Genomic DNA, 24,119 nt, shown 5'->3' on the forward strand with positions numbered 1-24,119 from the left:
TATAACTAAATTTCTAACTTCACGCACAAAATATATTTCTTTCCTGTATCATTTATCAATTACGTGATTATCTATATTACAATTTGTAAGATTCTCTATTTTATTTTCTAAGTTTCTGCCGCGTGTCATGTACAAAACTATTCGCTGGAAATCTTCTTAAATATTCTCAACGCATTTCACATCGATGTAGGCGTTTAATATACATTACGAAAAGCATCCAAATACGCATTCTTGAGGGGGGGGGGGAATTCAAACTTATCATTTAGTTCGAGGCTATCTTGAGATTCCGATAAATATAGTTTTGAAAACAAATAAAATCGGAGCTTATCACGATAATTGCAGTATATACATGTCGGAAGGGGAAATTATAAGTTAAGATACGTGAATTATTTTTTTCTGAATATTTTACCAACCACACACACCACCAAGTTTTATTAGCTGGTTCTTTTTTTTTTCTTCCTTAAACACGGAATTTCCGTCCAGATAATTTCTCGAGAGATTTGAACTGTATCAATGCATTAAAACTCTTCTTCTTAGGAGTAATGTTAGTAATTGAGACGTCTCTCTCTCTCTCTTACAAGTCAGTTCTAATAAACTCTACTCCCAATAAGAAAATTTGAGATTGGGAAAAAAAGCAAAGACAAACAAAATTAAAAAGAAATAATCCGGCTTTTAAACTGATTAAAAGATATCTTTTAAAATTAAACTTTAATCAAATTATTCGTTTCGTGGTTTCCGATGTAAGATTCCGTTTTCCCTCGGAATTTTAATTATTTATCTCGTCGAGTTTTTTTATTTTCTTTTATATCTCATATATATATATACTCACTTTCAGTAATTACCAGAATCCAGCGCCGCTGTGTTTAATACATTCATGAGGAGAACTAATAATTTAAGTCATCTTAATCAATCATAATGTTGATTGCTTTTGGGAATATAGTCTTCGAAGGAATTTCCTTTAAGTTTTCTCTCGGACCGGATTTTGGTTGTTTTTTTTTTTCCCGATGAAAATTAACGATTCCGGAAGGAATGCTCCGTGGACTCCTGTGCATTTCCGTTATGTACTGGTTTGTAAAGCGTGTAATGGTAATAAGAATTCTCTCGGATTGGAAATAAGTCTGATGGAAACAGAAATGTTCGATGTTTTCTTTTTTCTGAATCGGTTTTCAAGTCAGAAAAAAAAAAAAAGAGTGAATTTGGTAGTAGATTTTTCTAAGTAATTGGTAATGATCCGATCTATGTTCTACTTTATTTAATGGATAATAAGTACTGTATTTAAGTCATCGGAAAGTTTATAGATGTATAAATGTTACTTTAGATTTCATCTTCAGATCTGTCTGAATTTTTTGGTCGTAGTACCGTGTCATAGGCGTACGCAGAGTGGGGCATAGGGACCCGTTTCCCCACAAGAGATAGAAAATTAAAAGTGTACTTTTAAGTACTTTTATAAAAGGATCAAAATACCTAAAGAAAATATCTGTATGGGCTATTTAAATCAATTGCTTTTAATTTGAAATGCTCTTTTGGAGGCTTGTATAACCCAAAGTTTCTCTAAATGAGGTTGTTTGTGGCCCTTTCCTCTGTACGTGCCTGTGCTCACCTGGTGTATCAAATGTTCGTAGGGAGAGAGATTGCGCGGTTTTAGATCTTTAAAAAATAATGAAAAAGGAACGAATAATGAAAAAAAATAATAATTATGGTTTGCATATGAATGAGATCAGAAAAGGAAGATTGGATTTTTCTTTTCAATGAAAAAAAAAATAGTTCGGAAAGTCAACGTTAGAAGGCGCTGACATGCAGTATAATATTTGGAGCGTATCATGCAAATCACACTGGCAGCGTTGAATGAAGAATGCATGTTCTTCCATCCAATTTACTGACTGCCTGATTTGCATAACGCTGCATGACATACTGCATCTCCGTACCGTAACATACTTTGCACCAGTTTTAGGGGGGGGGGAACCCCATGCTAGCCATAGCAAATATGTAAAATGATTTTTGAAAATTATGTTGATATACAGTGAAACCTCGCTACAATCATACTCAATATAACGTTAAATCTCTCTACAACGATATTTTTAAAAATCCTGTTTGGAATTGCCTGTAGTCTAACGTTAAACTCCTCTCGATATACAACGATAACCTTTACTACGATAAATCCATCTACAACGATATCGTTTGGCAATTTTTTAAAAACCGCTACAACGACATTTTTTTTACATCGGTATTTCGCAACAAAAGATCACCAAAAGTGCTAAGGAAGCAATTGGTATTGCTACTTTCGGTGTATGGCACACTCCTGTATCCCTCTTTTGGACAGAGTGGGAGTCATGTTCTGGTTTGGTGGTGTATGGCACAAAAGTGCAACGCGGTAAACAAATTTACGGGGGCCAGTGCATCTAACTGAATTTTATTTATCAACTAATCAATTACAATTTTTTGCGGGGAATTAATGCATAAAAGTGCATTTTCTAGTGATACTACGCCGTTAAGGCGCTAATGCGAGCCGATCTCCCCGTTAAAAAGTCTCGCCACAGAGAGCAACAGACCTACAAACAGCACAAATGTAATTCAATCTTAACACATCACTCACTTCCCTTCTGAAATATAGATGGCAGCACTGAAAAATCAAACACAACACTACATAAGCACTCAGACTGTTAACTCAATAGGTAGTAAATCGCCCATAAATGGTGATAGACCTGAGTTGTGCTCGGTTTGAAAGGAAAGTAAAGGATACTACGCCGATTTTTAAAAAAATGATGACAACAACAACATAAATTTGATGAAATATGATGATTATGATGATAATGATCATATATGATTATGATGATAATGTTGCCTCTCGATGTAACGATAATCCCTCTATAACGATATCTTTGCTTGGTCCGCAGAGTATCGTTATGTCGAGGTTTCACTGTGTTCTAAGATGATGTGAGAACAGATCTGTTGCCATAAAAAATAAATAAATAACTTTCTCTTCCGGCCACACGTGTCAGACGTTGAAACTGAACCTTGGAATGAAATTATCCTAACTCCTGCATAATTTTCATTTTGTGTCCCTGGATCATTCCGTGGGGGATTATGTTTATGATGAGAATAAAAAAGATGGAAGAATATGAATTTTTCATTTTAGATCCGTAAATAAAACTATTACTAACTACCTCGGAGAAATGGAATTAAAATATTTTTTTCCCCATGCGGTGAATTTGATCGAAAATTAATTTTTTTTTGCATGAAAAGACATTTTTTTTCCGCCCCACGTCGCGCATTCGGAATTTCTTAAATTATAGTCTCGCTTCGAATGATTCTGTGCATTTTAATGATGCTCTTTGCGCATGCTCGGTTTTTTTTTTTGTGTGTTGAATGTTGAAATTATCTCATAAAGAAAAATTTATATTTTAATATGCGAGAGTAGCTCTTTTTATTTAAGAGAAGAAAAAAACATTATTCGATTTTTAATGCGCTGCTGCCATTCTATTTTTTCGCGTTTCCTTCGCTTTAATATCAAATTTTGTATTCAAATATATTTCTTTGCTTTTTCATTATGCAAAAGCGGAAATGATATGCGTGATAATAAAGAGAAATAATTAAGGGGACATTAATTAGTTTATCTAAGGTAAATAAAGATTTTTTTTTTTTGAATAATATGTTACTATAACAGGATTTTTTCCCCCATTAATCTCATTATTTTTCACGAAGACATGATACTTAGAAATTCATATTAAACCGTGAAAAATGTGTCCCGTTAAAACTAAATAAAATTATGATTCTTTTCGTTTTTTTTTTCATTTTTCTTCATGATGATGTTTAACATGAATTATAGATTAATTTTCTTTCCCGACAAAATTTCAGCGAGTTAATAAAATAAATGCTTGTTTTTCATGAAATATGTTTTTCGTAAATGATCATCTACACTGATTCGGGAGTTTGTTTAATTGTGGACGTTGATGTTACAATCATTCGACGATATTATGATTTTGTCCCGTTTAACTTAATTACGACGGAATAGATGAGGAGCTTATTTTTCCTTCGAAATGTGAAGGGGGAGTGGAGAATTACTCTTCAAAACTATTTTTTCGGATAACACTTGATAGGAAGTATAGTCGACCCCGCTTTATTGGATAACGGATAAAACCCCTGGTACCGAAAATCCTTCTGTAGCGACAATGTTAAAGGAATAAGTTCAACAACTTTTCTATGTTTAATCGAATATTACTATTGATACGACACTGTTAATGCACATCTCAATCACTATATATAAAGTATATTATATTTTTGTTGGATAGACATTTGGAATTAATGATAAAATAAGTTAACAAGTTAAAACTTAGACTTGAGAGTGAGGTCAGGCCTCAAAGTATCAAAGTTGTCTTCAGTGCGGACAAATTTATTTTATTTTTAAAATTTTAATGTGTTTTATGATTGTTTTAATTCAACATAGTTTCCATTTCATTCTGATGCCCGCTTTATTCCAGAAGTTTTATTAATATTGATCCTTCATCAGTTTTCATACTAACGGTGTTAAACGGTAATTGAATTAATTCCCGCATAACTAAATATCCCGCTTAATCGGATATTATGTGCTGGAACCGTTTGCTTACCGCAAAATCACTGAACGAATTTCAGATTTTCTGCTCGGCATATTTTGTTGTTTTTTTTTTTTAGTCGTGGCAGGTATTTTAATTGATATTCCGACCATGAATTCAGTCCAATCGATCCATGACCCGCTTCCGATTTGATGAAACTTGGTCGGTAGTAAATATCTTTTGTAAGCTGTGTCTGTAATGCCAACTTTTTTAAAGTTGTAATTCTAGAAGCTATAAGTCGTTTCTTGTAATTGAGAAGAATTGTTATAGCACAGGCATAACAATAATGCACATTATTTTAATATGATTTTTATTTATTTCTTGTGAACGGAGTAATAAACATGCCACACACACGCGCGCGCGTGCCTGCATTGGAACTTGGCAACCATCGGAATCGCTGCATAAATGACGGGCGGAGAAGCCAAGAAATTTCTGGCAATAGTTCGAATCACGTTCCTCTTTTGAAAAATTTCAGTGGAAATTTCTTTTTCTTTAATCTTTATCGCGTCTTTCTTTTTAAAACGAAGGCTTCCATTCACGTTGTTTGAGTCATGGTACCTTGACCCTTTTCGGGAATCGCATTTTTTTTTTTTTTAACATGATAATAATGGATTAAGTGTCTCATAATAGATTCGAGTTGAATCATTCAAAACTGACGTATTAGGAAAATTACGAGCTTCATTCATATAACATAATTAAATTGAACACGTTCTTATGAAATTTCATAAACTCTAGTGTTTTCTTTGAACTATGAGGAATGATTCTGCTTTTAAAATAAACACACATCGGCTTAATGAAGCTCGGCACTTGGATTTGCTCCAATTATATATATTTTTTTCCCACCCTTACGAGAGGCTCTTCTTCGTGTAATCCTTGTGTATTTTTCTAGGGGGATTTAAGGAGGGGAATAAAGTAAGCAGATGCTTTTCTTAACTGGGAAAGAATATATTCGAGTAAAACAAACAAAGACCGGGGAATCAAAATTACAGAGTGTGTACTTGAAAGTGAAAGCAGTAAAAAGAAAGTCATCTTTCTTGAAACGCATCTGACTTCATCATGGGATCTGTCAGATGTGCCGGATGGCAAAACAAACACATAACGCTATATTATAGACATTACGTTTCTTGATTTCTCTTGAGTATCTTCTTTATGGATACACTAGCTGACTCGCTCGCGTGGATATCGTAACCTAAAAATCCCCCCCCCCTTATTACCCCCTTTTAGGTGTTCAATTTTGAAAAATCCCCTCTTAGTGGGTCTTTACGTTATATAAAATAAAACTACTGACCAACTACTATTTATAGCTTCAGCGGTTTGGGCTCGGTGATGATGAATCAGTCAGGACATGTTATTTTATATGTGCAGATATGGTGAGACTTTACGTATAAATATATATATTTGATTTTCCTATTAGTGGAAGAACTGGTATGTCTGGCTGCTTGGAAAGAAGGCTCTACAAGATATTTGGTCGGAAAGTTGGAGCACCGGGTCGCTAAAGCTGACGAGGATAAATTCAGATGTTTTGTAAGTTCACGGCATTTTTATTATAGCTGCATTGAACTCTACGGTCATTTTTGTATAGTGAAGCCCAGGGCCGCAGGTAAGAGGGGCGTGGGGGGGGACGGGTTTGGTGCCCCGGTCACTGGACCAGGTTAAGAGGTACGGACATGGTGCACGCTGGTTTCCGATTCTGCTAGTCAGTACCGTTTATGATTGGTTAAAAAATCCCGAATTTCGGATTTTTTAACCAATTTACAACGGTGCTGAATCGGAAACCAGCTTGCACTACGTTCGTACCCTAAGGCAGGCATCTTCAATCCGTTGCTTGCGAGCACCACGGTGTACCCTGAAGCTCCCAGATCGCTCGATGCTCGTGTCCGATTTCATGCTCGCGAGCACTTGATTAACGTTGGCAACCAAACACCTTGTGCAAACTGCATTCAAGGATTGAAATCATCCTGATTTCCTGCATTTGTATGTCAAACATCGAGTGCTCTTCTGTTGATGAGGGGTACAGCTAGTGCCCGTGACTCGAAAAAGGCTGAAGACCACTGCCCTAAGGCCACTGAGTTTACCTTTTCCCGTTAAAAAATTACGGGATTGAGGTTCCAAAATTAATAATGGCCCCCGGCAACCAAGTAAATTCTGGTTTCTAATTGCAGCCACAGGGAAATGCGGGGCCCACATTTTTTTATTATCATGAGCGGGGGGGGGGCAGGGACAGATAAAACACCCCCCCCCCCCCAATCCGAAGAGCTTGCATCTGCTTATGGTTGCCGCCCTGGTGAAACCTCACAAAGATATATTTATAAGTGCAAAAATTTCGCAAGTATCTTATTTAAAAATTATTCTTAGGTATATGAGCAGATGGAAGACGGATCTGGTTTCAAAGTAGCGCAGTCCGGAGATGCTACATGCGACGGACTGCTGTCGGCTACAGAAGGTTCAAGAACAATGCTATTGAAAAAAGGTATACAATTTGGTTGTTTTTTTATTTATTTTATTGAGTGAAAGTACACATATATCTTGATCATTGTCTTTACGTTAAGAATGCATTAATTTCTAGACACATAATTGATAAAATTCTGACATTTTTCTTTTTGCTTACTTTATGCAGTGGTGGAAGAAATGATAGGGCGAGGTGTGGGAAAGGGAAATTAAAAAAATAGTAAAAGTCATAATTTTTCTAAAATTTTTTCATTGATGAAAAATACAAAGAGAAATTCATTTAAAAATTTTCAATTTTTTTCAGTAATTTTTTTCTCTTACCATTGTGATGCAAACGGGAAAACTATAAGGCCACTCCCATTTTCTCGCATCACTTACCTAATTTGCATATTCTTTTGGCTGGTCATCATTTTCGGTAGCCTCTTAAATAATTTGACTAGATTGTTTTCTGTGAAGCTCGATTCATAAATTAATATGCCTGAGGCTGTGGGATTGCACTATAAAAGCTTGATAAAATATCTTTTACAAAACGTGAAAAAAAAACCAACAACCAATTTAAGCCTATTTGTTACATTCACTTGAATGTAACGGATTGGCAAAGGAAAGTAGCAATAATTCAAGATGGGAACAAAAACATTTTCTTCAGAAAAAATTGTGAAAGTTTTAAAACTCTTTTGGACCAGTAGAAATGTACAATAATCACCCGAGTGATGCAGTATGAAGATGCTCATCTTCCAGCATGAAGGTTACCGTAAAGGTCCACGGGTTCGAATCCCCGATGAATAAGATCTCAAACAAGTTCTTTACACACCAAACCTGGGAGTGACCACTGTTAGATTGTGCCTTTATTTCCTAATTGACTCCACTTTCTTTTTTTCAAATTTTCTGTCGGCTATAGCCAATTTTAGCCATTGCCTCTGTGAAGGGAACAGGACTGTGTTGGAGAAAACTTTATTATATACCAGTGTTTCCCAACCTTTCTGAAAACAAGGACCAGTTAAATGTCTGAAGCAATTTGATGGACCAGCTGTGTCCTGTATTTTGGGACATACCTATAATTTTCTTTGTTCCAATTTTTTTATACATTTGTCCTGTTTCTCAAAGATATGCAATACAATACAAAACAAATACAAATACCACGCCACAACAGGCAAATTGCCCAACGAGGTGGCTGACTTAAGAACATCATGGATTCCCCGAGCCATTTTTTGGAGGCCCTACCTACTACTGCTGCTACACCCACCCCTCTCCCCCCCCGCCGAACCCCCAACGAATCGGTACATGCGGGAATGTGCGTGTACGTGTAGTGAAACCTGACCTGAAGTTTTGTTGTTTCTCTGTAATGCTTGTTATGTGTAGTGCTGCCATCTGCCACTAGTTTTTCTAACTATGAGTGAAATGTTATGATTGAATGATTTATTGTTGTAGGACTGTTGCTCTCTGTGGCGAGACTTTTTAACGGGGAGATCGGCTCGCATTTGCGCCTTGAAGTTGGGAACCACAGAAAACCAACTTCAGCCGACCACCACTGTGGGGTTCGAACCCGGATTCTCGCATTGCGAGTCCGTCACTATAACCACTCGACCACCACAGCGGCACTTATACTTATACTTATTTGAATTATAACAATTACTAAAGTCTCATAATGTGCAGCCTCCTCATAATATAAATCATATTATGGTAATTATGGCAAAAATTATAAATATTCATCTCACATATTTGTCAGGTTTACAGTTTTTCCCTCAATTTCTAAGAAGTTTTAATTACGATGGGTGATTGTGCAATGTTTTTTTTTTTTGTGACAATTGGCAATGTCCTGTATTTTACAGATTATTATCTAGTGCTGCCCCCCCCCCCTCAATGAGAAGTATGGCTATCAGATCATTTGAATATTTTTTTGTGAAATATGCCTACTGTATATTTTTGTTGACTGCGATTTGTAGCAGCTCCTGTACCCTTCAGTCATTTTGGAAATAATTGGAAAATTGCATTTAAAGCAATATATCATATTTTTTGGCAAACTTTAGTGATATCCCTGTATTGCATATCACAATTTTCCTTTGCACTTCTCCTCGATGATATATGTTGGACCTTGACATGAATTTACAATTTTATTTGAATCCATATGAATATTACTGAACATTACAACTGTTCAGTAATTTTATCAAGTCTGTGCAGGGTACGCTGATTTAAATCACAATTCAAATCACTTGATTTATTTTTTTTAAATCATTGATTTAAATCACAGAATTTAAATTTCCTTTTTTCTTTACATGAATTCAGTGATATTAAAGTAAATGCAACCTGGTATGGTTTGCATGTTACTGATATGTGATAAAGTTTGTGATTAAAAAAGTATAGGAGGTCTTTTTTTTGGTGTAAATATAGACTTGAACTTAATCCCCACACACAGTCAGGGCCGTCTTAAGAGTCTCATGGGCTCCCGGGCCAATTGATTTTTCTGAGGCCCTACCAAACAACTTCTCGAAAATTTCAACCAGATCTCATTTTTGTGAGGCCCGGGTGGGCCCATGCCTTAGACGGCACTGCACACGATGCAGAGAGAAAGCTGCTCTATTTCTAGATTTTGTGAACGGAAAACATTGCAGAAAAAAAAAGGGAGCTGAAATTACCTAAACTGCATTATTTTCAATACATTGCAATGTGGCACTAAGGTTCCCATGATTGAAAAACAAAGGAATAATTTTTTTGTATAAAGCCTTGCTCTAATTGCTCATTCAAAATAATAATAGATGTTGTACCAACATAGATATCATTGGGCTTTAGACTTTACTTTTCGTATTAAAATTTTGAGTTTTCTCGCTTTTTTTAACCAAAACTCATTAAATCTATGGAAGAATAAAAATGGGTAAACTATATTGAGCAAGACTGATTATTCACTCAAGAGCCCCCACCTCCCTGTCCTCAAACTCCTCAGCATGTGAAAGAACCAATCGTTTGATTCTTAAGGATCTTTGGGCACTTATTGTGATAGTGGTTTGACTGTTATGGTTTATGGGTCCCTTCTTACCACGTTTGGATTTGCTTAGATAAATTTCACCAAGTTAATTATCTTCATTATTAGAATTCACCTTTCTGGTATCTGTCACCTCCAATTGCCAATATTTCTAATTGCTCTAGTATATGTTGTTATTATGGCGCAGTTGCTGGACATTTGATGGAGTAACCCAATTCCACTGATTGAAAATTGTCGTATAACAAGGGTTTGTGTGTAGTAGAGTAGTAGAAGAAATGTCCACAATAGAAGATTAGGCTGCTGCATAGCATGTGTTTGAAAAAAAAAGGCTTCTCTGATCAACCTTATTCACCAGCACACAGTGATGAGATTGGTGTTCGTTAAAAAAAAAAAATCTTAATATCTCAATAGAGATAAATGTTTGAAATTTTATATGAGTTAAAATATGAAAATATAAAATTTTTTTTTACTTTACGTTTCACTAAAATTAGGAGAGTATTTTGAATAAGTAACTTACTTACCGTTTTCTATCAGAGAGCCTTTTGCTCTTTTTGTCCCATCTTTATGAACTAAGCTTTGCGGAAAATAACCCTGCCAAATTATTTGAGAGGCTACCAGAAATGACGCCTAGCCAATAGCTATAAGGATATGCAAATTAGGTAAGTGACGCAAGAAAGTGGGAGTTGCCTTATAGTTTCTTCTGTTTGCATGAAAATGGTAAAAGAAAAAAAAACACTAAAAAAATATTTCAAATTCTCAAGATATTATTTCTGCTTGTTTTTGCCATCACTGATAAAAATTTCAAAAAATTCCAACTGTTACTTTTTTAATCACATTTTTCAACCAGGCCCTCGTTTCTTCCCTCACTGTACCAGAATTCCTGAACTAATGGTCTCTACGGACTAAACCTAATCCACAAAGATGGGACAGATGGTTTGCAGGCAGGATAAAAAATTAAATTGTAATACAATGATAGTTTAGGTAGGCTGATGTAAGTGGAACCGCTTTTTACATTGGTTCAAGTTGAACCTAGCGCCTACTGTTGGAGAAGTCAACAGAACCTGAAAGTACGGCAGCAGTTTTTTTTTTCAATCATTCCCTTTTTATTGATTCTGCTTTAACCTCATTTTTTTGTGTCCCCTCTTTTCGCGATTTATTTTATTTCTTAGTGGTGCTGCTGATCTGAGGTGGATTTTGCTTCAAAATCATCCATAAAATGATGATTCATAAATGAAAGAAGCTCAAACAAAGGGGAAAAGATGTGTTTAAACCATTTAAAACCAAAGCATTTAATTATTCTGGAATTACAAAGAAAAATAACAACCTTTAGTTTGCAGAAAACTCACAATGTAATAACACTTCCCCCCCCCCCCCCAATATATGTGGTGAATGAGAAAGGAAATGTAAATTTTCTTAGACTGTCAAACTTTAGTGGTGAAGGAAAGGACAGAACTTCATTTCTAATTATAGTTTTGTCTTGAATGTTGTGCCATCGAAAAGTATGTGTAGTACCGATTCTTTTTCCAAACTGTGCTTCCACAACTTCAGTTAGTTGCCCAAAGAATGTATTACACACTTTTTTTTTGGGAATTTGATGAGAACTCAGCCACCAACCTTTGATTCTGAAATGTTTTTGAAGTTTCATTCTTCCTCTATTTTGAGACACCCATCTTCCAAGTCTAATTGAAGCAGCTAGCGCTGGCTCAGGAGCTTTATCTATTTCTTCACAGTTGAAAAAGCCAACACACACAGTTAGTTAAATGCATTGTGTTCCCTTTTGTCTCAACATTGGGAAAACATTGAGAAAATATAACTCTCTTAATTCCTTCTTTACCTAAACAAATATCATAATTATATTAAAATGACAGCTAAAATAAAAAAGAAAGGAAGAAATTGACGTAAAAAAAACAATATTAGGCCAACCTGAACTTTCAGAAATTGTTGAAACATTGGTCGATGGTCGAAACATAAAGGTCATAACAGGTAGCGACATGACCACAAACCCAACCCGAACTTCATATGAATGTTCTTTGTAATCTTGCATGAGCAGCTGTCACACCAATTACATTTTTACTGAAAAAAAGAGTACATACAAATTAAAAATTCTACAACAGACTCTCTTCAAAAACTAACTGAATTTTATAAATCGTGTGTAGTTCAACTCGACCCCGATTTGCACTTACCTTAGTTTACCTTATTCAATTGCGTGCCAAAAACAGTAGTAATTATCCACTTAATGTCCACTCTTCTATAAATTATTTCAGACTTACTGAGATCGCTGGGTTCAGAAAGGTCGAGAAACGTTAGTTTATACCATAAATTTACACTATTTTTATAATGAAGTATATATTGTTTTTTGGATAAAACTGAAAATACTTTTATCTTGTGTGATTTTCAGCAAACCATCCTCGTGCAAACTGTCACTATCCGGAGTGGTTCGTGCTGTACAGGCACTGGCGTGTTCTAGATGGCAGGCTCGCTTATGATATCAGTCACAAGAACAGCTCTTTCAGAGTTTCAAACGCCACAACTGGTGACATAGTGAAGAGAGTGGTCTGTACCCAGGAGTGGCCAGTCAACCCGCAGCACTCCACTGTCCAAACTACCACTCCATCTTCAAGTCCTAACGCTTTCTCTCAATATGTTGTACATGTAACATATGGCTGGTGAGTATTGATCTCTATCGATAAGATCGTTAAAGTATCACTAGAACTTAGCATTTTGTAATCATAAAGTAAAGAGCATATTTACTTCTTTCAATATTCTTTTGACTTGATGATTGACCCGTTTCTGATATTCTGTTGACCTGAACCTTCCTTATAAACTGAATATTTAGTGGTTTTCTTGACCATTTTGTTTTTTCCCCCTTGCAGTAACAGTGGTTATGCCTGCCTCAGGCTACACAAACGAGCTCCACATGTAGTAGAAGTACAGATATCAAGTAAGTGCACTTGTGGATATTATTCAGAAAAAGTATAAATGTTAATTTGTAATTATTTTTCTCTCAAATGTTCAACTGCAAATTTTAATAATGGCTTCGGTTAGTATTTTCAATCCCCTTAAAAGCCATTCAATCAAGTTTCATGTTTTCTATGAAGTTCAAAATTTCAAAATAAAAATTATCAAATATATAAGTACAATGAATATATGTCGTACAGTAAACGTGATAAATCTGGATATTATGCGTAATCACCAAGCATTTTCATAAGTTTGATAAATTTCCTTCAAATGATCATTTCCACTGACAATTATACATACCACCTAAGCACCATTGGTGAATTTAAAAGTACTTTAAAAAAAATTATAAATGCTGAAAAATTATCACTTTTACAGGCAATTATGCATAATGCCCAATCGTTGTGCCATTGGTAAACATGGTAAATCATACTACATGATAATGCATACACGTATTGCATTATTATATCAGTGTATGACAGCAAAATTTGTTATTGCATCGGAGGTCCAACTATATTTATGACACATACTAGAGTCATTTGCAATTTTTTTCATGTTTATCAAATTGTCCAATTACATTAGGGCATTATTCATAATCACAGATAAAGGTGATAAATTTCACATATTTATCAAATTTACTAGCGACACTTGATTATTATACATATTTGTTGGGAAAAGTGACGGTAAGTAAAAATATACCAAGACGATTGATAAATATGTATGACAATTTGCCGCTGTGGTGGTCGAGTGGTTATAGTGACGGACTCGCAATGCGAGAATCCGGGTTCGAACCCCACAGTGGTGGTCGGCTAAAGTTGGTTTTCTGTGGTTCCCAACTTCAAGGCGCAAATGCGAGCCGATCTCCCCGTTAAAAAGTCTCGCCACAGAGAGCAACAGTCCTACAACAATAAATCATTCAATCATAACATTTCACTCATAGTTAGAAAAACTAGTGGCAGATGGCAGCACTACACATAACAAGCATTACAGAGAAACAACAAAACTTCAGGTCAGGTTTCACTACACGTACACGCACATTCCCGCATGTACCGATTCGTTGGGGGGTTCCGGGGGGGTGTGTGGGGGGCGCATGTGTGGCGTAGTAGTAGTAGGTAGGGCCTCCATAAAATGGCTCGGGGATCCATGATGTTCTTAAGTCAGCCACCTCGTTGGGCAATTTGCCTGTTGTGGCGTTGTATTTGTATAATTAATAACCACTGGTTTATCGCATATATAATTGTTTTGACAAATTAACACCAGTATATTGTGCATTAATAGGGGGAGGGGGGGGGGCAAGGGGCATAAGGCCCCTGATTCTGATATCTGCATTTGTATGTGAAGGCAGAGTATGTAATATCACATATCACAAAGCTTTAGGATGGAAAAATTACCATGGTGTTGTACACTTTAATTTCTTCTGTCTCTACTCCTAATATACTCTCTTGTTAAGAGATTGAAAATCAAATGTTCTCTGTAAGCTTTGCCTTCCTGCATACATTTCTTAGAAAATTTTCAGTACCTCTGCTGGTGATGATAAAATGTCATTTTCTAATTTCAGTTTCATTCATTAGATCTTAATTTCATACACAATACATATCTCCCAAGAGACAAGCAGGCGCCAATACTGGGGGTTAAATTATAAGAACTTAAATAGGTTATATGTACATTTGAGGAAAGAAACTATAAAAAATCAAAACAAAATAATCACAATATAAATTCAAGTTGAATTAGTAGAACAAAATAAATGAATAATAAGATAAAAACTTCATAAAGTTAACCATAAAAAATACATATATGTCTATTATGTTGAAAAAAAAAGTACACGCATGGTTGCTGGCTATCAAAGTGCTACTTAAATTAGATATTAAAATGCAGGTTAGTGGGTAATGCGGTCAAGATAATTTTTTAAGTCAATTTCAATATCTTCATTGTGAAAGTGTATTCCTCGAGTTTTCTTTTGAGATGGAATAGATTTATGATGATTTGCATTCCGTGTAGTAATAAATTGAAAAAAAGGGTGTGTTAGGAAAATAAAATGTCTGTGTATAATATCTTTATGCACATCGGTAAATGATGCTGTTTTTTGTACGAAGTGATACCAGTTTTGAATAAATGTAATTGTGTGAACTCTGTTAAAAAGTCAACATTTCAGAAGAAAATTTAAGATGGGGTGTTATAGTTATTATATATTAATTGAATTACTTTTTTTTGTGAGTTAGTTATAGAGCATATATTGTTATTGTAATCACCACCCTAAATACAAAAGCTGTATAAAATATGTGATTGAAACCATGGGGGAAAAAGTACAAATTTTTAATGAATACTCTGTTTTAACACGATTTTTATGATGATAAAACTGGAAAATCATGTACCTCAATTTATTATGTAAGTGTTATAAGTATGAATTACATTTTAAATTATTATCAATGTACAAACCAAGATATTTGATGCTTTTTACGTTCGGGAGACAACTATATGAACATTGGATAAGAACTCTTAATATAGAAATTAAAAATTTTCAACATTCTTGCAATTTTGTTTTCAAACACTGCAATGAAAATTGCATTTTATTTTCATTGAATCAAAAACAGTCATGATAATTGCAATGATTCAATTACATTTATTTCTTATATAATTTTGCCTTTCAGACAATCTTCTCACGCAAGCGTCAGAAGCATGCCTTACTCATAACTACAACTTCAATCCTACGGAAATAGTAACTCTGACAAGTAAGAAACTTTCATTACAAGTTTGATTTTATTTCTCTTCTTTACTCTCTTCTGCTCACTAATTAGTTTCAGTATTTCAGTGTGAGAGACAGCAATTTCAATTCTAACAAAACTCTATCTGAAAAAAGTATTTTGTTTTGCTGCTTTGTAATTGAGAAGTGTGATACACATATTAATGGCTACAATAGGTAAATGCACAACAAGGTTTACGACAAACATGTTTCAGAATGCTTTACTTTAATTTTGTGAATTCCAGTACTTGATTCCTTTACATCTATTAATTTACATTGATTAAACAAAAACAGCAATAAAAAATTCGAAAAATGATCAACGTTATTGAATTGCAATGTATATTTGATAAAGAGATGATGAAATGATTTAAAAGTATGTCAGAAATGCATGTCTGTTCAGTATGATTTGAGCCACGATGAAGTGTTAGCAGGGGGACCACTGTAATTATTATTAATCATTTGTAAATGTTATCAAATTAATTAAAATGCAATTCGCTCTCAATATATCATGTTTGATTCGATCTCAACCATCAACGCGTTCCTGAAATATTGAAAAAATGAGTGTAATAAAATGAGTTCTTTCTGAACAGTTTTTCCCCTTCAATATATATGTTTGTAAGTTGAAAAAATTTATATGTAAGTTCGGGAGCGACTGCATAAAAATTTTCTCGGAGGGGCTGCGAAAATTTTTTTGCACACTGGGCCGCGAAATTCTTAAGCCCAGCCCTGCTCCCTATAGAGAATACAGAGCGTCATCCTACACAGTGAAGTGGAGTTTTGTCTTCCCCATGCACACAGAACAGATAGACAAATATGTGTAGCCACAGTTGTGTAGATGTTTTGCTAGGTTAAGTGTGACCAGTGATGTTTAGTATAGCTTTTAAAATCTGTTTCTTATTCAGTGAAATAAGTTTATTGGTAATATTTGATGGGGTTCCCAAATCAGTTTGGTTTCATACGGGGCAATATGATGCACATATGATATATATTTATGAAAGTGACTGGATTATAAATCTTTCTTCTCCATTCACGTACAAAATGCTTTCCGTGATTTAATTTTAATTCCCTTCCAATATTAATTACCAACTATTTGATTTTACAGCTCTATCATCTGGTTCCCTGGAGTGTCCTCTCGCAGGTATATACACGATGGAAGGCAACCACGTTCATCTATCGAGGCTGATATCTCTGGACATGGAGGAGATTCCATTGTGCTCCGGTACCACAACATTGACCTCCGGTTGTTCGGCAGTTGATAAAATGGAACTTCTCCATGACTGCAACTCAGAAACCAAAGTCAAATGTATGACAATATACCATTATACAAATATACCAGTTCTTGTTAATTTCTGTCACAACTTAAAATCCTGACCTTATTTTTACATTTGTGTATGCTGCATGAAATTTAAAAACTTGACTTATTATTTCAATTTATTGTTGGGAAAGAAAAACATTCCGTAGATTAAATGTTGTAACTGTCCAGGGCATGAACTCGATAGCTATACAATACGAGACATAATTATAAGACACTCTCATATTTTAGTGAGAGCACAAGGAGCAAAGTAAGAAGTATAAAGAGTTCCAAGCTATTTTATGATGGTGCAAACAACTTTATACCAAATGTACCAACAAATTTAAAGAAATATGTTCACGTTATGAACATCAAACATTATATACCCAATTTTTTTCTCTTTTTTTAACGTTTTTTATAAATCAAAGACTGAATATGATAGAAAACAATGAAAACAAGTTTAATTAAAATTATTTTATTTTTTAGCTCTACTTTAACAATTCTAAGTCCCACCCCCATGAAGAACAGTCATTTTTTGTTCGTATTGCAATTGGATGAAATATTTTTTATAAACATTTTTGAAAAATCGACTTCAGAGTTCATAACACAATTTATTTCTCTTGTCGCTTCCTGGCCTAATGAGGCTATCTAACGACTTAACAGTTTCCTTCATGGGTCCTGTATAAAGGAGTGATAAGTTTGTGTGCATTTGTATGTATGGTGTAAATGTGTGTGAGTATATAATAAAAAATAAAGTGTGTGCTTGGTGGCTGTCGATATCTAAAATATAGTACAGTTGAACTTTCATCCTAAACCGTATAATCATTACCTTGAGTGATGTAAATCAATTCATGGCATTGGTCATGAAGTATTCAGACTGCTTTTTGAAGTTCACATAGACTCGTTTATCCCAGCTCAATTTGCAAACGATATCGTAGGATTCTTCTATGACACTTGAGAATGTGAGTCCAGTGCATGATACGTTTTGTGAAAGTCAAATGGTCCTGTTTGTGTTTAAAGTTAATGATGGTGGCATTAAAAAATTACTTCCATAAAGTAACACAGTGCTACATTACTGTAAAACAGTTGGAAATGAAAATGTCTCATGTTTCTGACATTTCAATTTTTTACTGGAATTCACAAAAATATAAAAACAAAAACTGTTTCTTGGATGTCCTGGTAGTTTCAATCATAATTGAACATAATTGCAGACAACATGACCGATACCACTTACCTTAGTTTGATTATTGTAGAAATATTCTTTCCTCTTTCTTTTTTTCATGGATATTTTTAGCATCTTATAACTATTCCTTGCATTGCAACGTGATACCTGTTTTTGACAAAAGCTTACGCAATACTCCATTTACATTTTGATATGAATTCATTGTGCAATGACACGATATTTCTTCTCATTAGCTTTCCAGTGTAGAGGCAGTTGGGAAGAGAATGGTACAAATTATGTGACAGCTACAGCAGTTGGCACAAGGCGGCATCTGTGTCTAGTAAGGACATTGGCTATATTTCATGATTATCATAGAAGAGTATTCTATATTTTTAAATTATCTTATTGGTTAATCTAGTCATGTTCTAAATGGCAATTGTTATGAGCTATTTTTCTTCTTTTTTGCAACAATATATTTTTTTTTTTGCCATTTGTGTGAATACTGTAAACTGGGCTACTTTGCATTTTTTTTTTTTTTTAGAGTTAATTAGGAAAAACTTATGCTATTATGTATAGCAAATGTGTAAAATTATTCTTGAAATGATGCTGATATATTCTAAGATGATGTGAGAACAGGTCTGTTGCCACAAACAAAGCCATCACAATTTTTTTTTTCAATTTTTTAAAATTGGTGCAAAGTGACCAGCTCCCACAAGACAATGTTTTGTAACTGGGATGTGGCCACTCTACTAATTTTAACATGCATATGCCCCGTTTTTACAGCATTGCCTCCATTTCTGTAAAATATTGTTTGTTGTCCTCTTATTTTTGTAAAAATTTTCAGTTCGCCACAGTTTCGAGTTCTAAATTGTTTTCATTTTTGAGTAATAAATTTGATTATCACAATGCAGATTATGTATGACATATTTCGGTAAAAGTTCATCTTATCTGCACCATGTTGGGCACAGACACCGGAACTTGAGAACTCAGGGTGATTGCCCAATAAGCTTTTTAAGAGGGCTTAGTGGCCTCCCCTCCCAAAAAAAAGTTCATGAATATATAATGCAATTGTATTATACAATGAATATCCCCCACATGGAGTATCGTAAATCTCGTCCAGAAACTATGGCCAAAGGTGAAAAACAGAAACGCATTGAATAGAATACAGTAATCACATAATCATTATTTTAAGGCAGCCTACTGTACAAAATATAGGTTTAGTAGCCAACTAGACAGGAAAGGGGTAAGAAAATGATTGTTTAAAGGTTGGAGAGAATTTTTTTGTTTGTGAAAAATGGAATAGAATTTCATTAATTTTTTAAAAGTGTTCGCGTGCCACTCCTGGTATCGTGGCGTGGCAATTGTGTCACACCTACTGCAAGTTGGCCATGCCCAGGTGGGCCAATGCATTAAGACGGCACTGTATTTGCTACGTTAACTTCATATTTAAATGCTTTATCCTGAAGCAGCTTCACTCATATTTTCATCATTTCAATTGACGGAAATCCTTCTGAAATAAGTAGTAAAACTTTTTTGAGTACCCACTGTTAAGAGATAACTTGTCTGCATTTGTGATCTGAAAAAAGCAACATTTGACCCTAAGTTCTTTTCAAATATTGGATATTGATTAAATGAAATGAATTTTGTATACTTAAAAAAAAACTTTTTTTCCCTAGGCATATACTGAAAGTGATAAAGTGATTCATTTCTCTGGAAGCATGGAGGCCTGTTTAAGGAGCGTTCATCCAGGGAGGGAAGGCCTCATTGCTTTAAATGGAACCAGTAAAGGTATGGCACCTGCATGCCAATGATAGTGTCATCATGATGGTGGCAATCAAATTGATTTTAAAAATACTTGTTTGCATACATGCATACTTGAGATGATATAAATTCTTGATGCAGATGAAATCCTCTGACACCGCATCATATATGAAATTTGATATTTACTATTGATTTTGAATTTTAAATAAGAAGAATCAAAATGTATTTAACACCACATTCTTACATTCAGGCATATACAGTCGAACTTGGTTAATTTGAAGCTGATGTAGACAGCAGCACAGTTTGAATTATTCAAAATTCAAATTATCCAAATAATCTCTCTGTATCTGTGAAATGACTACCCATTGGAACTTAACCATCAATATGCACGTATGATTAATAATTGATATTAGCCACTACATCATCATTCATATTTTTGAATCGGCATCACTGTAGAATTTCTTGGCCATGCTCAAAGTCTGATTTACGAAAGCAGTTTTTGATCATCAGTTACAAAACTTGTTCCCAAATTTAACAAATCATTTGTATGGCACAATTAGAGAAATATATATTTTTTTTAAGAATTTGTTTGAGGAAATTTGTTTCCAGAGGTTGATTAACACAGTTCATATCAAGTGGTACACAATTTCGATGCATTCTGGCTGAACATCCAGCAGAATATAAGGGTCATTGTAACAATGCAGTATGATTGTTTCTCGATTCAGTTCTTTGCCAAGTCTACCTGGACGGGGGTCCCAGCATGATTCTTGTCATTTTTTTGTTTTTCACACTATAAATTCACTATGAAGGAGCCCATCAATGGTTTCAGCCAAGCAGGCCCTTCTGCAGGTTGTGAGGACCACTATTACCAGCTAGTTGTTTTTCATTCACCCACAGCAACTTTTCCACATCCTCCAGCACATATGGCCATTGCTTTGCTACTCTTGTAACTCCTTTTACTGTGTGTGTGTGTGTATATTCTTCCCCCTTATTTCTTCTTTAGTATTGTGCAAATTTTTGATATAAACTTCTTATATAATCTAATAATGTCTGCTCTTCCCATACCCTTGTTCGTGCTTCTTGATTTTCGTAAGTTCCAAAGTAAAATCTTCTTACTTTACTTTTCTCTCAACTTCCTTTGTCATGGAGACCATTGTTATGTATGCAGCACAAGCATTGCCATCTTCACACATGGGCCCACAAGGGCACAGCCTTGGTGGGGGGAGGGGGAGGACTCGAGAAGAAGGGCTTCACAAAAATGAGATACAGTTGAAATTTCCGAGGAGTATGCATGCAAATTTGCCTTGTTGGGCCTCAGAAAAATCCCTTGGCGTGGGGTCCATGGTGCCCTTAAAACAGCCCTGAGCACAGGTGCTAAAACAACAGTCACACTACACTTGGACGTAAAATTTAAAAAAAAAATGCTTCAAGCACACATACGTGTGGTAACAATGCTACATCTAGTTTCATATCACAAACAGTCATGCTCGCATGTGCGTTCATTTTACAAGTGAGGCATGCTGACCAGAGACTATGGGGAGATATTACTCGCAATTATACATTATATGTGTGGGTGGAAGTGAAAGCCATTTGCTCAGTTGTGATCATATACAAATACAAATACAATACAAATGCAATTTTTTTTGCTCGTTAACCAAAGTTTTACTGTATATAATTTTTATATTATGTAATGACTGATGTAATATCATACAAAATTTAAATGGGATTTTTACTTTCTCAAATTGCAGGTCTCTGTTGGTCTGCGAATGGAGCTATGCCTGTAGCATGTTCTGTATATTACACGCAAATTGTTATCTTTGTCCTAGCCATCGTCTTCTGTTATCGGTGACTTACTACGAGTGAGAACATTTCTTTTCTGTGAGAATCACCATATTAAAAGATATATTGAAATTGTGGGCCGAGACTGTGTATAAGAGAAAGAGTTTTTTGGTCCTCCCTGTGAGCGGATAATTTTTCTCCACGGAAAAGACACTTTTGTTATTTTTAATGGCAACGCAGTTTTGCCTATTTGCTCAGACTATGCCTTTTGAACTTTATGTAAAGTGAATCATTTTTATTGTATAGAGATTTGAGACAATTTGTCCTGCTTGTGTGCGGGGAGAAAAATGTTAACGAGCAGCAGGCTGTTGACTGCGAGCATGTGCTGTCAGAAAATGCATGAACGTTATTCACGCTCCTCTGTATTGATACATTATTATATTTAATTTGCCACTTCCTTTCTTATATGTGTATCGTATCGAGTTAAATTACTTTTGATAGTGAATACATGATCAATTTTGGTGATTACGAATATAAATGAGTTATATAACTATTCTAGACTATGATGTAATGAAGTGACAAATTCTGAAATGCGGATAATTGCATGATTAGGAATGTATGGGTATAATACCAAAATTTATTGCTTTTGATTGATTCTCGTGAAATGCATACAAAATTAAAGTCATAATATCTGATTTCTTTGTTGGAAAATATGAGGCCCTACCAAAGTCATGCCGAACATTCGATTAATCAATTCCAAATAATGAGTAAAATGCTTCCAACAAACCTGTTGGTGGCTCCATCTTGATTCCTGTCCTGAATTTCTGACGCATTCTGTGATTTTTTATCGAATTCACATGAATTCCTATTAGTATTTTCCAAGTATAATGTTTCCACTGAAAAAGCACATTCCAAGGCTGTAATGTTTGAATATGATGAGCCTTGCGTTATGTGTTATCATACCGTTTTTACATTCCATATTGAAAATTTCAGTATTTGTGTCCTCTGCATGTGAGAACGTCAGAATATATTAAGCAAAAACTATTCCGTTACTAAAAATATATTCTCTTTAAAAAGCTGTCATGCATTTAATAAATTTGAAGAATTCTGAATAAATACTGATAAATTGGTGCTAATGATCGACTATTACCAACGTCAATGAATATTGAAAATACTGCAAGTGCTGAATCTGTTTGTTGTCCGATTACAACAGTTATCTCTACTGCAACAGTGCTCAGCAATATTATAATTTTTACTTTCCTCCAGTATTGCATAGCGACTAGTTATCGTGGCCTAACTGAAGATGTTCTGTTAGTCGTTTGTTTTATTTCAGCTCCACGTGGGATGTGTTAAAACGCATTAACATGTTGTTTATGGATTTAGTTTCCTATCAAATTCCACCTCCTTTTTCGAGGTTTATATGCTTTAAGATTGATCTTAAAAATAAGGTCCAATGTACATTACATATATTGAAATATAAATATTATTGTGTTTTTTCCCCTTACGTTGAATGTTTTGTGTAAAAAAAATTGAATAAATTTTAGGTCGGGGGGAAAGCTTCGGGAGAAAATTTTCTTTCGTTCCCTTTAAGTATATATGTACATATACATATTATATAAATGATATAAATATAAGAATGTTGTGTCTTTTTCATAAACTCTCTTGATTCCACACATGTCCCCTTTGTCTATTTTCGGAATATTGTTTGATACTGGTCCCGACAATATCGTGATCACAACTCCCAAGAGTGTTGAAACAGCTGCTATTTTGTGTTTAGAATATTCACACATGTGTTTTACTTTCTCTTCAATTCCATCATGTGTGTTATCAAGGGAGTTGTTCCCTTCTTCTCGAGAGTTAAAACATTTCAATGTATAAAAAAAAAAAAAAAAGATGTGCTGTCTCGTTCCAAAAATTTACTTTCTTTTTTTTTTCCTTCGACTTACCTTGATTTGTCCTGTATCAATTGGTGCCTTGGTGAACCGAGAGCCTGTGTCATATGATGGGAAGCTAATGAATCGATAATGGATTGCCAATTCGATATATATACATATGCAGGCTGTGTAAGTTCAGAAAAAAAAAAAATCTTCTCTTTGTCTATCTGAAAACAAAAATGTAAAATTATCTCTTTGAATATCTCTCTCTCTCTCTGTTACCTTCTTATTTTTTCGTTATTTGGACGCATAATGTGATAGATAACAGTTCCATTTGGGCTTGTATGAGATGTATATGATATGGTATGATGTGCATGGCTCATGATGTGTGATCAAGTATCTTCTACTTTTGTTTCCTTTTGTTTTGGAAATGAATGGTCATGAATGATTGTAATTGTGTCATCAATAAGCGAAAAGATTGACTTTTTCTTTTTCTGATTGGGTTATAAAATAAATGGAAGCAAATGCTTTATGATGCTTCGA

General features: G+C 34.7%; 1 protein-coding gene across 1 annotated transcript in view; it reads left to right on the forward strand.

The window, feature by feature from the left end:
• LOC149080763 (uncharacterized) overlaps positions 1-24,119 on the forward strand; it is a 216,555-nt gene extending 192,436 nt beyond the window's left edge. The window contains exons 6-14 of the mRNA XM_089237455.1: positions 6,004-6,113; positions 6,945-7,059; positions 12,413-12,680; positions 12,888-12,955; positions 15,618-15,698; positions 16,812-17,012; positions 18,417-18,502; positions 19,839-19,950; positions 21,672-24,119. Coding sequence (XP_089093581.1) covers positions 6,004-6,113; positions 6,945-7,059; positions 12,413-12,680; positions 12,888-12,955; positions 15,618-15,698; positions 16,812-17,012; positions 18,417-18,502; positions 19,839-19,950; positions 21,672-21,772 — 1,142 coding nt within the window. The 3' untranslated portion in view covers positions 21,773-24,119. The remainder of the gene's footprint in view (positions 1-6,003; positions 6,114-6,944; positions 7,060-12,412; positions 12,681-12,887; positions 12,956-15,617; positions 15,699-16,811; positions 17,013-18,416; positions 18,503-19,838; positions 19,951-21,671) is intronic.

Source organism: Pholcus phalangioides, unplaced genomic scaffold (assembly GCF_987345545.1).
Source record: "Pholcus phalangioides strain wild (caught in Gottingen) unplaced genomic scaffold, Ppha-v1.0 ptg000010l_1, whole genome shotgun sequence".
NCBI lineage: Eukaryota > Metazoa > Arthropoda > Arachnida > Araneae > Pholcidae > Pholcus > Pholcus phalangioides.